Consider the following 16,177-nt stretch of genomic DNA (forward strand, 5'->3'; position numbering starts at 1 on the left):
TTTCTTATAGTGGAGTTCCTGAAGATGGAGTTGAGGCTAAAAACGTGGTTTTAGCTTAAATATTTTAGTAGTTAGCGAAGTTTTGGTCGAGGCACTTTTTTTACCTAATTATTTTAACACATTTCTCTTTTCTTGGAAATATTTCAAGAAATAATTGAAATATTCTTAAAAGAATTTTAAGCAAATAAAGGGCATCTCTTTCCAAGTAATTTGATATACGAACGATTTTTGTACCTCAAAAACTCTCTGAGTTAAAGCCAATTTTGTCAACCAAGGTCCAAAGCCGACCAGATTTGTTAATTTTAGAATTCATACTCCAATATCAAGATTTTTATCATTAGCGGACATTTTTGGACATAACTTGGGAACCACTGGAAATATTTGTATGATTTTTTTACTTTCTTATAGTAGAGTTCCTGAAGATGGAGTTGAGGGTAAAAACGTGGTTCTAGATTAAGTATTTTGGTAGTTAGCGAAATTTTGGTCGGGGCATTTTTTTTTACCTAATTTTTTTAACAAATTTCACTTTTCTTGTAAATATTTCAAAAAATAATCGGGATATTCTTAAAATAATTTAAAGCAAATTAAGGGCATCTCTTTCCAAATAATTTGATATACGAACGATTTTTGTACCTCAAAAACTCCCTAAGTTAAAGCCAATTTTGTCAACCAAGGTCCAAAGCCGACCAGATTTGTTAATTTTAGAATTCATATTGCATCATCAAGATTTTTATCATTAGCGGACATTTTTGGAGATAACTTGGGAACCACTGGAAATATTTGCATAATTTTTTATGCTTATAGTGGGGTTCCTGAAGATGGAGTTGAGGGTAAAAACGTGGTTCTAGATTAAATATTTTGGTAGTTAACGAAATTTTGGTCGGAGCATTTTTTTTTTAACAAATTTCACTTTTCTTGTAAATATTTTAATAAATCATTGGAATATTTTTAAAAGAATTTTAAGCAAATAAAGGGCATCTCTTTCCAAATAATTTGATATACGAACGATTTTTGTACCTCAAAAACTCTCTAAGTTAGAGCCAATTTTACCAACCAAGGTCCACAAGCCACCGGTTTTTTTAATTTTAGAATTCAAATGGCATCATCAAGATTTGTATATACTAGCGAATATTTTTGGTAATAACTTGAGAACCCCTTGAGGTATTTTCACGATTTTTTCACATGTTTAAATAGAAGTTCCTGAGGATTGATCTCAGAGTGAAACCGTGGTTATATGTTAAAGATTCGTGTACTTAGAGCAGTTTGTTGGACATAACTTGGGAACCACCGGAAATATTTTCATCATTCTTGATCTTATGGTGAAAACGCCGCGGCATTATAAAACCTTGTTGCATTCTTAGGTTTTATTGCTTATATGCTGAAAAAGGTAATAAAATCTTGCGAAACCGCACCCGACGACCTTGGTGCTTTCATCAAATATTCAAATTCCCCTGCTTGAGCTTATTAAGCGTTCGATATTAATAAAATAATAATAATCTTAAAGCGTCGTGTTTGTTTTTAGATAAAACAGTAATTAGTTACATTACTTGACGTATTTATATAACCGATAAGATGATCAGTAGTAAGTACCGGCGGTGTGTCACTTTGCCAGGAATTATTGATTTAATTAAATAACTTATATTGGGTATTTATAAGTGGAAGCTGAAAATTTTTCATTTTAATTCATCACTCTCGAGATAAACTTAAGTTTGTTTCACTAGAAAAGTGTTTTTCCACGTATCAAGCCTGTTAAGAAAGTGAGTTCTTTTTTAGAATCTTCTTGGCACCCTTTACTTTTAACACTCCTCCTCACTACCGTGGAAATGAAGAAGTTTAAGGTGCTAATTACAAATCCGAATGTGCCTCGAGTAGCTTATGACCTTTTAACACAAGCGTAAGTTCAATTATTAATAATGTAAGTATGTAATTATTAAGCCCCTTTCAGGTGTGACGTAGTGACAAACCAAGGATATGGCCGAAACTATACACTAGAAAACATCAAAGGTGTCGACGCCTTATTTTGTGACTCCCAGGCTAAAGTTGACAAAGAGCTTCTCGATGTGGCTGGTATATGCATATAACCCCAATAAACCCCTTTTATTCTAATAAATGATTTAGGTTCCCAATTGAAAGTTATTGGAACAATGTCGGCAGGATACAACCACATCGACTTAAACGAACTGAAGTCTCGCGATATTAAATTAGGGAATACCCCGGTGGTATTGGACGAAGCTGTAGCTGACGTAGCTATGATGCTGGCCATGGCTGCCTCTCGTCGTTTAACCGAAGGCAGGCGACATATTGAACAGTAGGTGTCTTATAAGTATAAGTCATAGTTTGGAAAATTATTGTTTTTATTACAGGAATACTTGGCCCTCGGATTGGGATCCTCAGTGGATGTTGGGCCAGGATATAGCCGGGTCAACTATTGGGATAATCGGGTTAGGGAATATTGGTCAAAGTATTGCTAAGAGGCTTAAAGGGTTTGATGTCGCTAAGATTTTGTATACTGGACACAGAGAGAAGCCTGAAGGTGAGAAAAATGTGTGTTTTTGATTAAAGGTTCTTGAGGATGGATTTGGGGGTAGAAATATGGTTCTGGGTAGCAAGGGTATCTTTTCATTTCAACACATTTTCACTTTTCTTATAATTATTTCATGAAATAATCGGAATTTTCTTAATAGAGTGTAAGCAAATAAAGGGTCTAAATAATTTGATATGCGAACGATTTTTGTACCTCAAAAACTCTCCGAGTTAAAGCCAATTTTGTCAGCCAAGGTCCAAGAACCCCCAAATTTGAAACATCAATTCAATAGCAATCATTTTTGGGCATAACTTAAAATCCAATTAAAATATTTTCATAATTTTTTCACATAACTATAAAAAGATTCTTGAGGATGAATTTGTGGGACAAAAATGTGATTCTAGGTAGTTTTGCTTTGAGCTAAACCCCTTTGGCACCCCAATCATCCTGGTCCCAAATCCAAAAACACTTATCCCGTAAAAATCTACTTATTTATCCCAATATTTTGTCATAGGAAAGGCTTTAGGAGCCGAATTCGTCAACTTAGACACCCTGAACAAAAACAGCGATTTCATCTTTGTAGCGGCCCCACTTACCAACGAAACGAACCAGATGTGCAACTCGGACTTTTTCGCTAAAATGAAAAAAACCGGGGTGTTTATTAACATTAGCAGGGGACAACTGGTAAGCAATTGATTAATAATAAGTAAGTAATTCAACACCACAATAAACAATCAAATTTCCAACTGTTCTATGTATAGGTGGACCAAGAAGCTTTGATATCCGCTCTCAAAAACGGTGAAATTTTCGCAGCTGGTTTGGATGTGATGACCCCGGAACCGCTTCCCGCGGATAGTGAATTATTGAAGCTGTCCAACGTCGGTAAGTGCTTACCAATCGATGGTTTTGTGATAAATGTTTTTAAACCGGTTGTTTTAGTACTTACACCGCATATCGGCAGCGCCACCTTGAACACCAGAAACGAAATGGCACGACTCACTGCACAAAATATCCTCAGAGGTTTGGGAGGCGAAGAAATGTTTACTCCTGTTAAACTTTAAATGTGGTTTGGCAATAAACGTTTAAAAACTGTTTTTTTGACCAAATTTCCCCCCCCCAATCAAATCAATGAAATAAAAATCATCAAACGGTTTAGGTACTAATGTTTATTTAGATTAATTATACGAAAATCTCTACATCTAGGAAAGTAAATCGATACCTTACAAAAGAACCGTCGGAGAAATTCTCCTAACTTAAATAAACTTCTTAAAAACAAAAAAAAAACACTAAAAACTACCTTAGAAAATACACGTGTACCTTTACTAAGCGACTCTACAAGAATCTGTAATTTCGCATTGAAAACTACAAGAAAAATGGTACCGAAAACTGAACAAAAACGAAACACGTCGATTAAATTGTCAAAATGACTTAGTGATATATAAAAAAATGCTTAACAATAAATATTATGTTATACACACACCTCGACTGGCAGTATGCTAGATGAAAAATAAACTCCCAAGAAAAACGGTACTTGGTACATATGCGGAAAGTAGAGGGCGCTTAAGCTCTCTCTCCGCGAATTCGGCGGGCCAATTGGATGTCCTTTGGCATAATGGTCACCCTCTTGGCGTGGATCGCGCACAGATTGGTGTCTTCGAATAAGCCCACCAAGTAGGCCTCACTGGCTTCCTGAAATAACATTAAACAGATTATTTATTGGTATTTATTCGTGGTTTAATATGTGTATCATAATTCGTTTTAACTAATTAAAATCTGTGGGGCACGGACAACAAGAAATTGGTCAGTGTCAAGAGATTTAATTTATTTGTCTAAGAGCATGTCAAATTAGAAATGAGACAAATAGAAACATTTAATGAATTTAATATTGGCGCAAATATGCTTACAAATAATTTAAATTAATTAGTTTAAATATATCAAATAAAAAATTACGTAATGACTTAAATTTTGTAAATAGGTTTACTCAGAACTGATGTTCTATTTATTAATACTTTAAATGGTATAGATAGGAAATTATTTTTTTTTTGGTTATTGCATAATAATATTAAAAATGGTTCCCCAATAAATAAAAATTTAATTCATGTAAAATATATTCCATGAATTGGGGGATCCTAAGTTGAGCACCAAAACTAATATTTAGCAAAACTGTGATCATAGTTAATAACTGCGACGGCCTGCTCGCTCTCCTCCAAACTTAATGATAAGTACCCTTGTGTATCATCAGCGAAGCTGTGATGTAAGCACAATATTAGTATAGATGAAAAGGTGTAAATTAAAAGTAATTTTGGTGCCAAAACAGAACCTTGAGCCTATAGATGTAAAATTACCGGTAAATTGGTAATTTATTAAAAAAAAAAACAACTGTTTAACTAATACTAGTTTTTTAAATTCAAAACTGTAAAAACATTAGGAAACACAAAAAAAACGAGTCAGAATGAACTACGTAATAGAGTGGATAATGGTAAATCATCCCCAACCTCTTCATCTGATTCTTCTTTCTCCTTGGTTAATTCAGTCAAGTCTATAATTTCGAAACCGAGATCTTCTTTTTCAATTTCTTCCTCAAAATCCTTAGTAGCTTTTTCTCTTCTTGAATGATCTTCGTTTAGCAAATTATAATTATGGGCAATATAGGTTAGTTTTCTGACTCTTTCCACGGTAAGCCTGTTTCTTCTTTGCCGATGAATAAATCCATAAGTAGGTACTAAACGTTCTTTTGGTTGCGGCTGTTGGCGATGGTAAATTTAAAATGTCTACAGCCAATCTACTTATTTTAGAACTGGAGCAAATTCCTGCCCACCAAACATGCCCAGACATAGATTTTTCGCTGGAAATAACGAATTCCTTAGCAAAAAGATTACCACCTCTAATTTTGTACTGTGCAAGTGCTTCCATAATAAGACCTATTTCTGAAGAATATTTTGGATGACGCCTTGCAGTTTCATAGATGAACTCCGTCGCAACTAAATTTTCAGCTTCAGTTAAATTGTTGCGTACCACGATCGTCTTTCGTCCTTGCGCCTCACGCCAGTAAACCCAAGTAGAGCTGGGCGAATAGCGAATAAATGAGAGTATATAGAGTAAAAAAAAAAACCCAATATTACCAATAATGTTACCTCAGTAATATTACTCTTTACATCACTACTTGAGCCACATCTTGTGTCAACAAATTTTTCAAATATTGCTTTTTTCCACATACTTAGGAATACTGAGTTTTTAATGCAGTGGTTTATAATATGCACAAGATATGACACACACAACTTAATGGTGCGGATATTTATCCCATCGATTCCAATGGCTTTACTTTTTACGCTTTTTATAGCGTCTAGAATTTCGGTTTTAATAATAGAAGCACAACTAAAATTTAAGTTTTCTTTGAATCTGTTATTTTGATAAAAGTCCACTTGTTCTTAATTCGGTTGTAGGTCAGGAATTGAATTTATAAAATGGTTACTTATTTGGCTAACATCACTCAAAAAATCTAGAAGAATTGAAGCAAATTTTTTGTAGTACCACAACATTTAAATCAGCCCCAAGGTCCTTACGTTTTTTTCTTCTAATTTAAGGGAAAAATGCTTTTTGTCTTATTGCCAGACAGGGCTGATGACCACATTTCTAAGACATTTATAATTATTGCTTGTCAACTCAATCTAATATGACAGTCTATTAATCTAATTTCAAGAGGAAGGTAGTTGCAGATTTTCCTACCCAAACAAATGAGTTTTTTATTTGCTCAATGTGTGGTATGGGCAATCTGAAAGTGATAATAGAATAAATAGAATAAGTAAGCCTAGTACCAAAAGAATTGTCTCTTATAATTTCGTTTTTATTAACTCGGGACAATCTATAGTAGCATTTAAAACCTTATGCATAAAACATAAGTCGAGTAATGTTCTTCGTGACTCTAATGTGGGTAAGTTCAGGTTATCCCTGACCCACTGATAGTAATAATCCTGTCTCCTGTAACCACATCTAAAAGCAGCCAGCCTTAAAAATTTATTTTAAGTTTTTTCAATCTGCTCAATGTAGCAGTTATATGACGGGGACCACACAATTGAGCCATACTCCAATATGGGCCTAACAAGAGAGCAATAAAGTAATCTAAAGTAAACAAAGACAAATCAATTGTAGACCGTTGGATAAAAACCAGCATTTTCATTGCCCTACCAGTCACCTGATTGATGTGATTTTTAAAAGACAACCTGGAGTCAATAAATATTCCTAAGTCAGAAACCTCTGTTTTGACACCAATTGCTACATTATTTATTTATATAAGAAAAGCAATAGGGTTTCTTTGCTTAGACAAAGTAATCTTATGGCACTTATTGATATTAAGGGCCATTCTATTCAAGTGGCACCAATCAAAGAACAAATTAAGGTCTTTTTGCAGGAGCACAGCATCGGAAAGGGATGTGATAGGCCTAAATAGCTTCACATCATCAGCAAACATTAGCACCACGACAATTTTCAAGTTTCCAAACTAAATCAATCAAAAAGAGGCAAAACAAAACAGGGCCTGAGTGAGAGCCCTGTGACACCAAAATTTCAGAGGAACATGTACCTCCAAGATTAACAATCTGGATTCTACCTCTGATGAATCCCGAGATCCACTGAAGAAGAGGCCCCACAATACCTAAAGCCCTAAGCTTCTCTGCAAGAGTACCCCATAGTTAACCCTATCAAAAGCCTTGGAAAAATCTGTTGACATACAGCACCAAATTAGCATCAGTAGATCTGCCTTTTATAAATCCAAATTGCTCGGGATTAAATAAAGATTTAAAACTCCAGGCCATCCTATGGCAGTCAAGCAGCTTTGGCAACTCAGATTGGTTACACACAGCTCGATAATTGGAAATTTTATTTCTACTACCAGATTTAAAAATGGGTTTTAGAAAACTTCTCTTCCAGAGAGTGGGATAAGAGATTTGTTAAAAATGAACAGTATTGGTTTTGTAAGAACACAAACGCATTTCTTTAGGAAGAATGCTGGAATCCCATCTGGTCCAGAGCAGAGTTTATTCTTAAAGGAAGTAATAACCTGATAAACATACTGCGTTGACAGAGTTAAATTGCTCAGATAAATTGATTTATCAAAATCAAAAGATGGTATGTCATTGACTTGCTCATCCGAATAGACAGATGAAAAGAATTCTGCAAACATATCTGCAGTATCCGAGATATTCATACTAATACTGTTATTTTATGTCATTCTGGAGGGAAGGCTAAAACAAGTTCTTTTATTTCGAATATATGACCAGAAGTACCTCGGATTGCTAGCGAGATTCATTTCCACCTTATTAATATATTGTTGATAGCACAACTCTCTTAAGTACTCACATTGATGTCTCAAAAATACAAATTCATCATACTCCTGCTGTTGACCACTAATTTTAAACTTTTTGTGAATTTGTTTCTTTCTTATGATCAAACTGCGAAGCTCTGAAGAAAACCAACATGAAAAAGAAGAACTTTTGTACCTCTTTAAAGGAATAAACCTTTCCATTGAGATGTAGATCACATTATAGAAAATTGAAACTATGACATCAATAGATGTCTCTCCCAAAAACAATTGATTCCAGTATATCCCAACAAGACAATTGTTAATTGCTATGTAATCTCCCTTACCAAAATCATAAAAATATTCTTCATATATCATATCATCAGAATTTTCTGCACAACAAAGGTCAAAACTAATTGCTTTATGGTGTAAGCTATTCTCAAAAATTTTATCTATTGCATGTTCAACACTAATTAAATCTGAGCTACTAAATACAAGATCCAAGGCAACCCCATTGGTATTTAAAACCCCATTTACCTGAAAAAAGTTATAGAAGCTAAAGCAGTTGGCCAGAGAAAGCACGGACTCTCTGTCATTCTCCAGACAACCACCAACCACCAAACCAAGATCATCATTCTCCCATCTAACATGTGGTAAATTGTAATCAGCTGCCAAGAAAAACAAACTACTTGAATATCTACTATATACATGTTCAACGGATTTACAATGGCTTAAATAGGCTTCAAGTGGAGATGGAGACGGTATATAAATACAACCAACAACAAAGCTTTGATTGTCAATGGTAAAAGTTCGTATTTAATTGTAAAGTATCCACTGGTATTATCTTGTTTTCCTCCTTAGTTTTCCATTTTCTGGAGTATCCCAACAAACACTAACTATGTATTTTTTAACTCTCTAACTAATTTAACTCGCTAACCTGATAAACTTACAAATAAAAAAAAATCTCTTGTTCCCAAAGTAAACCTGAATACACAAACTTAAATATTGGGTGTAAAAAAACCCTCTTTTAATAATTGAAATTACTGGAAAATCACAAGGAGAGTTCTTTTAGTACTCACACCTACAGCTGTAGTAACATTAATATAAAATTTTAATTTATCAAAGGAAATTGATAATTAGGTACAATATCAATTACACAGGAATCACTTCACAATGCATTTTTTTATTTACACATTTCATAATGTGGTGTAATTTTATAGGGTTCAATATTTATAGAGTTCATATACTCTTCTCACTCAATAAGAGTGTTTCGACTTCAGAAGAGAGCTTTGAGGATGATTTTAAATCTTCACTGTAGAGAGCACTGTAGACCATTTTTTCATAAAATTAAAAATTTTAACCCTTCCTTGTATATACATTCTTAACTATCTTGTTGAAATTCATAAAAACAAAGATAATTATAAAAAAATGTAGATTTTCACTGTTATAACACAAGAGTCTTTACAACAAATTACAATGTTCTACTCGCCAGCTATCTCCTAAAAAATTTAAAGTACTCATCAGAGATACTCTTCTAGAACACAACTTTTATTCTGTTGATGAGTTTATAAGCACGCCTCTGAATGAATGACGAATTTGCACAGATCTTGACAGATTTTTGTTAAATTTTATTGTACTTTTTTATGACTATTATAACTTTGTTCAGCAACAGTATTTTATCTCGTTAAGATGTCATAACTTTGTACTTGTTTATATTTTTTATTTGTATTTGATTTTAAATTTCTGTAATGACTTATAGGTATGTAATTTTTATTTCTTTTAATCTCTCAATTGTTATTGAACTGTATTTTTGACTTCTGCATACACTGTTTTTATTGGTTTAATTTTGCGACTTCTGTAAGAGATTGTAAAGCCGCGTATCCACCTGACAAACGGAACGTTTTCAACAACATTTCATTCGTTTACAAACACTATGTTTATCCGGTGGATACGTCGGTAACTTCAAAGGATTTGACTTGTTTGTGGATTTCTGCCTGATTTCAGTGGAGACGCGATATTCTACGTTTGTAAATAAATAGATATTTACATAGCTCGCTAATGCTCTTATGATGGCGGCACATACTTCAGGAATTATTCTAGAAATGAACTGCTTCGAAACTCTGAAGAGGTACATAAGACCGGCATAGGAATCTCCTGTCGCTAGAAGGCGAAGTGTGATGGAGAGTTTAATTTCGGCAGAGACGCACTCTCGATAGTTCGTGTCAATTTCTGGAGAAATTCTTGAGAGCAGAAAATCAAATTCTCTTGGCGAAACTCGAGTAAAATTTTTGAATAAGCTACTCCTGTCAGTTTTGATATCAGAAATCAGTTGCATAGAAACTCTGGTTTTTAAAAAATAAGACACCCAAAATCTATGTTTCCTTCTTTTCTTTTTCTATTAGGGCACAAAATACTAATGCAGCACAGGCGGCAAGTTTCTTTCTACTTAACGGGGCCGTTTTTACAAATTTTCTATTCTCGGTTTTCCTCAAAATAAAAAAAGACCTGGATACGCGACAAACGCTCTCAAAACTGCTTTGTGAACAATTTTAAACAACATGTGCTGATCGGTGAATACTTTGTTTTGCAAGCATTTATCAATATTCACAAACATTTACAATGTTAATGCCAGTTGATATGTTTTAGTTTTGTTTCCTGTTAAATAATTTAATTTACTTCTTCTAAATTCTGTTTTATTGACAGCTTTACTTATTTTTTAATGAAATTTATCAAAAAAGATGCTTTTTTTTTTCTCAATCTGTTTTGTTATGATTAATTTTGGTAATGTGTGTAAATGTTATGGTAAAGTGTTTTAGATGTTATGTTTGTTTGAAATTTGAAATTTAAAGTAAATTTGGAATTTTTTAGTTTTTAGGATGCTTGTACACAAGATTTTGTTGTCTTACGTAATATAGCACATTTTCTTTCTTTCTTTCTTTCTTCTTTCAATAACTCATAAGTACCTAATTAGAGGACATACCTAAAATAATGCTGATAACTTACACTCAGTGATTGAAAAACAAATTATGAGATATAAAAAGTCTGCAGCTATCTACGCACCTGATCAGTATGTGACATTAATAAGGCAAGCCAAAAAAACTGGGCAACCCTATGTATTGTACTATATAGTTGATTTTATTGATTCAAGAAAAGAAAAGAAAGGAAGAACAAAAAAAGGAAGGAAAGGGGGGAGAAAGAAAAAAAAAGAAAAAAGAAATGTAAATTTTAACTGTTTAACTTTGATTCGTCATTGTAACTTGTATTTTTAAATATAATTTTAACCCTGTAACTCTGTCTCTTTAGGATTAGGTGAAGCTTTGTTTATAACAATATTTTGTTCAAACAATAAAGCATATTTGAATTTGAATATGCGGCTTTTCAATAAACTACTCTACTCCATAGACAAATTCTTACCTGGAGAGCCCCAATAGCTGCCGACTGGAAACGCAAATCGGTCTTGAAATCTTGGGCGATTTCTCTCACCAACCGTTGGAATGGCAGTTTACGGATGAGCAACTCGGTGGATTTTTGGTAACGTCTGATTTCCCTAAGGGCGACGGTACCCGGACGGTAACGATGGGGCTTCTTCACTCCGCCAGTTGAGGGCGCCGACTTTCTGGCCGCTTTGGTGGCCAACTGTTTACGGGGCGCTTTGCCTCCGGTCGATTTACGCGCGGTTTGCTTGGTACGAGCCATGGCTTTTGATTAGATCTGAAATTAATTTATATGGATAGAAAGAGCCTTAAGCGTCATTATCATAAGGAGTGGAAAACTGTTGGTTGGATAAGTGGATGTTTTGCCGCCAAATTAGGTTTTTACCTGTTCGGAGGCGGTTATTGTCGTTATAAACTAAAAAAAGTGAATAATTGTTTGAAAAATCCAATTATTCACAGGGATTTTCCCATAAATCTGGTTTAAAGCAGAAACAAGGAAATAAACAGTTTCAGGTTGCAAAGCAAACGGGAAAACAAGATGGCGACCGGAGTGGAAACACAAAGAAGACCCCGCCGAGGTCAATACTTTAACAACGCGATTTTTAGCCGAAATCTCGAGTAAAACCGACTGAAATTGCCCAAAAACGATTCGTCAACAATTAATTTAATAATTTCGAATATTTTTGTAAAATAAAAAGGGAAACTTACCGATAAATTTCAAGAGAAACTACGAACGGAATACGGCGATACGCTCAACACGAAAGTGAAAGCCACAGTGACGCTCCGATATGGGATTTCATTGGTCGCACAATCGGACTACTGTCACTTGATTGGAGTCGATCGCTCACTATTGGTCCAGAACATTCCTGCTGTTTTCATCCCAGCTGTAAAGACTATGAGTGCGATAGAGATTAGTATATGCTCGAAGACACTTGAGTGAGAGAGAGAGAATGTGATAGGGAAACAATTTTGCAACGTTGCCACGACTTTTTTTTTATAATAATTGTATAATCTTGTTATATCTATGTTATTCAAGGCTGCTAATAAGCTCCAATTTATTCCAGAAACTGTATTCTTAAGTTTTTGCCTTGTCTGTTAAATAATAATAGAAAAAATTAGACATTAACATAAATCCCAGTACAAAATAAATCTCCGGCTCCTATTGGCTATGAATGGTGATCGATCATACTGCGCCATACGGCTTTAGTGTTTTCTTTGTCGCACTTGTTATTTATTTCCGATCAAATCAGCAAACGTTTGTCTCAATAAAGATTTAATAAAAAAAAATAAAGAATAAATTAAAATGTAACTCTATATATTTGTGATATAAATAATTATAAAGTTGACTCTGGAAAAATGATAATAAATTGTTTTGAGAGAGAGAGATGTTTTTTAGTTATCCCCTGTAAAGAAGACCTGAGGAAATACAGGAGAAAACTTCAAAGCAAAACATAACCTCATGGGCCCACAATTTTTGGTTTCCTTATTTTTCCTGTATCTTATATACCAGAAAAGAAATAGGTACCTACTATTTATTCCCTGTTTAAGCCCTTTCTATATTATACACGAACTTTATCATATTCCCAAAAACCAAAGCTAAATAGCTTATCAATCCCCCAAGTGATACTTACCCTCGAGGGTCATAAGTAATACAATACAATAATATATTACGGTCATTACGGAACTCTTTACAAAATACAACAGTTAATTATTACAAAATACAGCCACTTGCCATAAATTAAGTGTGTATTTACATCTATTTTTGTCTTTTTTCAATAATTTAAAATTTTGAGGTTATGATTCTCGGCAACACCGCACACGTTAATTCAACTGCTGTCAACTATCACATTGACAGATCGATCAAAATAAAAATAATTATTTTGTTTATCAACATCAATATAGAATACCCGATTGATATTATATCTTTTTGCCGTAAACACCTAAAATCCATGTAAAGTTTCTAATAGAGCTTCTGAACTATATTGTGTAAATTCAATAAATGCAACAACCCAATTAAATCGGACTGACTTGTTAAAAAAAAATGGACCATCTGGCCGAAGATCTGACCGTAGCCCTAGAAGAATCGGAGTCTTGCGGCCCCACCACATCGAAACATCCGGGCAGATGGGGTATGAGACGCCGCACCCGATCGGCAGGCAATTTACACCGTAAGAATTAACAGAACAAACTGTTTAAATTGATCTAATAACTAATTTTCTGTTAGAATTCTACTTGCACAAATCGGCAGATAATAACTCTGAGGAGAGCTCCAGTAGCCCCTCAGAACTAAAGTCGGACAAACACAGGTCCAAACTGGCCAGTTTTCATCAGTCTGACTCAGACGATGTGAGTTTGAGTGCCGCAGTGGCCAGGGCACTAGACCACAAGAACTCACTCAGGATGAAGAGTTCCATACATGGACTTTTAAGAGGTACAAACCCAGCTGCCGCTATTGATTATTAATTTACTTTTGATTTGGTATAATTAGGAGTTAGTCACAGTTTAGAATCAGACTCGGTAAATGAACATTCGCCGGCGAGTAGACCGAGTATGCGGCGCAAAAGAAAACTGAAAAGAATTAGTATTGATGAAACCCCCATTCCGCCCACCGGTAAAAGGAAACGGTCACAACGGATGGACCTAGGGGGTGATACAAGCCGAGGATATAGGAGCATAAGGATTAAACCTTTACATCAGAGTGTGGTGGATAAAATCGAGAAGTTTTGTCAGCCAAATGCTACAGATGAGGCAAGTTAATTCGTTTCGTTCTTATTGGGGTTTTATTGAGAAAATTGTATGTAGGATAATATGGATACTCAAGATGATAATTGTGAAATCGCTAGTGAGAGTAGCATAAGTTGGAGTGGCGGCGAGGGCCACGAAGGGGATGACGAGTTAACCGATTGGGCCCCGTCTATGGATAGTAATACAGTGGATCAGGGGCCATGGAGTGAGGATGCCAGGGAAATTAGAGCAGGTGAGTACATAACCATTCAATAGACAAATAGATGAAATGTGAATATTCTTATTTAGGTTGTCGACGGGTGCTGGACGAGCGTCCCGGTTTCAGTATTTCAACGGGAGCGAACGAACGAGTGGCGAAATTCCTACAGGACTCCACCAAGTGCGAGTTAAGGCTGTTTGGGGTAGAAAAAGAGAAACTGGGCCAGTTGGCGGCCCTGTACTCGTTGGATTTGTGGTTCGAGGCGGCCGGTACCACTTTGTTAAGGAAAACCAGTAAAACCCCTTACATGCAACCGTCCGCACAGCGACATCATTCCGGACATAGTTCCCACTACAAACGGATTAGGACCCATAAAACCGGAGGGATTCCCTGAAAACGAATGAACGATTCTGCTTAAGAATCAACGGGATAAGAACAATGGACGGTTCAGTGAGGGGTTTTTTAATTTGTTTGTGTTTTAGTATGTGCTTTGAGTGGGTGTCTTAAATTGTTAATTATAAAACAAAAAGTTGTAGAAATGTAAAATTAAACGCTGTAAATACATTTTAAAGAGTAAGTAGTAGTAAATATTTTGTAAATACATTTTAAAGAGTAAGTAAGTAGATTGTAAAGTGAATAAATTTTAGCAATGTTTGAATAACTCAAATTCAAAGTTTTATTGTCCAGCAGAAATACAATCCTAATAAGACAATTATTGAAATATTGACAGATAATACAATACATTCAGTAATTTGACAAGAATAAACTTTCTAATTAAATGCTACTGACAACTAACAATTTAATTCTATCTGAAAGAACAGATTTGAAATTTTTTAAAGCCATGCCAAATAGATCAAGCCATAACGAATAATAATAAAGATGCATACAGTAGGCCTATTTTTACTACGGAGTTGAACAAAATTGTTCTGCTGTATTAAAAGATAGTTCTGTTGTACTTATAATAAAACATAGAGCCTTTGAAGAAGACTAGATATATGAGCAATAAAGGGTAAGCTCTTTATTATCAACACAGACCCCTATCAGGTCATAAACAAAGTCACAAGTTTCATAAATTTCATTTATTTAAGATAGAAAACTTTACAAAAGGAACGAAATTAAATCTATAACATTTTAATTTTAGCAAACTTACTTCGGGTTATCTAAAGTGGTGTTTAAAGCAATAAAGTTAATATCACACTTAAATAATGATAAATAGAAAACAAAACTCTTGCGGTCTTGTACAGATCTATGCAAGACTGTAAGCTATAATTTATATTTACATAATTGGCACAATCTAATTAAGAATATGTTTTTTTTAGTAATTTCTCAAAGTTTGCAACTGTTTGATCACTTTTAATGTTAACAATTCGTTTTCATTCTGTAGATGTTTATGTCGTTCTAACATAATATAATAATTAATTATTTCTGTTTCTTATTCTGATTTTATTTATGACAAACCTTTACATTATTTCATATTATTACTCTGCATGTGATGCTTTTTATGATATACTGAACAACACTTACGCTAGAGCGGTACCCTTACTTAAGGTAAAACGTAAAACACGTTTCCCTCCCTGGTTTCTAATCATCATCTAGAGATATTCAGATCTTTGCGCAAGACAATTAAAGCTCTAACTGCACAAGCCTACAAAACGTTACAGTACATCCATAGTATTGAGAACAAAATAACCTCCGATCCGAGTGAATTTTGGTCTTTTATTCGAAGCAAACGTAATCACCCGGGTCAATGAAGCTTTCTAACCAATCATACAATACGCCTGACAGGATTGTGTCCGCTTTTGGATATTATTTCAGGAGTGTATACACGAACCCGCTTCCCAGCGATCATCCTGTCGTCTCTGAACCTCCCTTAACTTGCATAGACGTCGTCGCGGTCGCGGTCGCGCTCGCGGCTACCGACATTATAACGGCGAGCTAAAGTTCCTTAACTTGATATTATTAACTTGATTCCTTCGCTT

The 16,177-nt window shown here is 34.6% G+C and overlaps 3 protein-coding genes across 4 annotated transcripts; 2 read left to right on the top strand and 1 right to left on the bottom strand.

The window, feature by feature from the left end:
* The first annotated feature begins 1,423 nt into the window (after window positions 1-1,423).
* On the top strand, window positions 1,424-3,616 carry LOC126738002 (glyoxylate reductase/hydroxypyruvate reductase-like). Its single transcript, XM_050443154.1, has 8 exons — window positions 1,424-1,582; window positions 1,774-1,894; window positions 1,946-2,067; window positions 2,119-2,308; window positions 2,364-2,533; window positions 3,039-3,208; window positions 3,286-3,406; window positions 3,464-3,616. The coding sequence occupies exons 1-8, from the start codon at window positions 1,573-1,575 to the stop codon at window positions 3,583-3,585; spliced, it is 1,026 nt and encodes a 341-aa protein (XP_050299111.1). The 5' UTR covers window positions 1,424-1,572; the 3' UTR covers window positions 3,586-3,616.
* A 59-nt stretch (window positions 3,617-3,675) lies between these two features.
* LOC126738004 (histone H3.3A) lies at window positions 3,676-12,125 on the bottom strand. Of its 2 annotated transcripts, none has more exons than XM_050443157.1 (3): window positions 11,963-12,125; window positions 11,235-11,531; window positions 3,676-4,213 (listed from the first exon to the last, which is right to left on the bottom strand). In XM_050443157.1, the coding sequence occupies exons 2-3, from the start codon at window positions 11,514-11,516 to the stop codon at window positions 4,085-4,087; spliced, it is 411 nt and encodes a 136-aa protein (XP_050299114.1). In that variant the 5' UTR covers window positions 11,517-11,531; window positions 11,963-12,125; the 3' UTR covers window positions 3,676-4,084. The 2 variants fall into 2 exon arrangements, with proteins under 2 accessions (XP_050299114.1, XP_050299115.1); XM_050443158.1 differs by lacking the exon at window positions 11,963-12,125 and adding an exon at window positions 11,640-11,801.
* Window positions 12,126-13,091: 966 nt separating this feature from the next.
* LOC126737408 (G patch domain-containing protein 2) lies at window positions 13,092-14,865 on the top strand. The gene is made up of 5 exons (XM_050442296.1): window positions 13,092-13,422; window positions 13,479-13,685; window positions 13,743-14,002; window positions 14,057-14,231; window positions 14,288-14,865. The coding sequence occupies exons 1-5, from the start codon at window positions 13,296-13,298 to the stop codon at window positions 14,590-14,592; spliced, it is 1,074 nt and encodes a 357-aa protein (XP_050298253.1). The 5' UTR covers window positions 13,092-13,295; the 3' UTR covers window positions 14,593-14,865.
* The last annotated feature ends 1,312 nt before the right edge of the window (window positions 14,866-16,177 follow it).

Source organism: Anthonomus grandis, chromosome 6 (assembly GCF_022605725.1).
Source record: "Anthonomus grandis grandis chromosome 6, icAntGran1.3, whole genome shotgun sequence".
In the NCBI taxonomy this organism is placed as follows: Eukaryota; Metazoa; Arthropoda; class Insecta; order Coleoptera; family Curculionidae; genus Anthonomus; species Anthonomus grandis.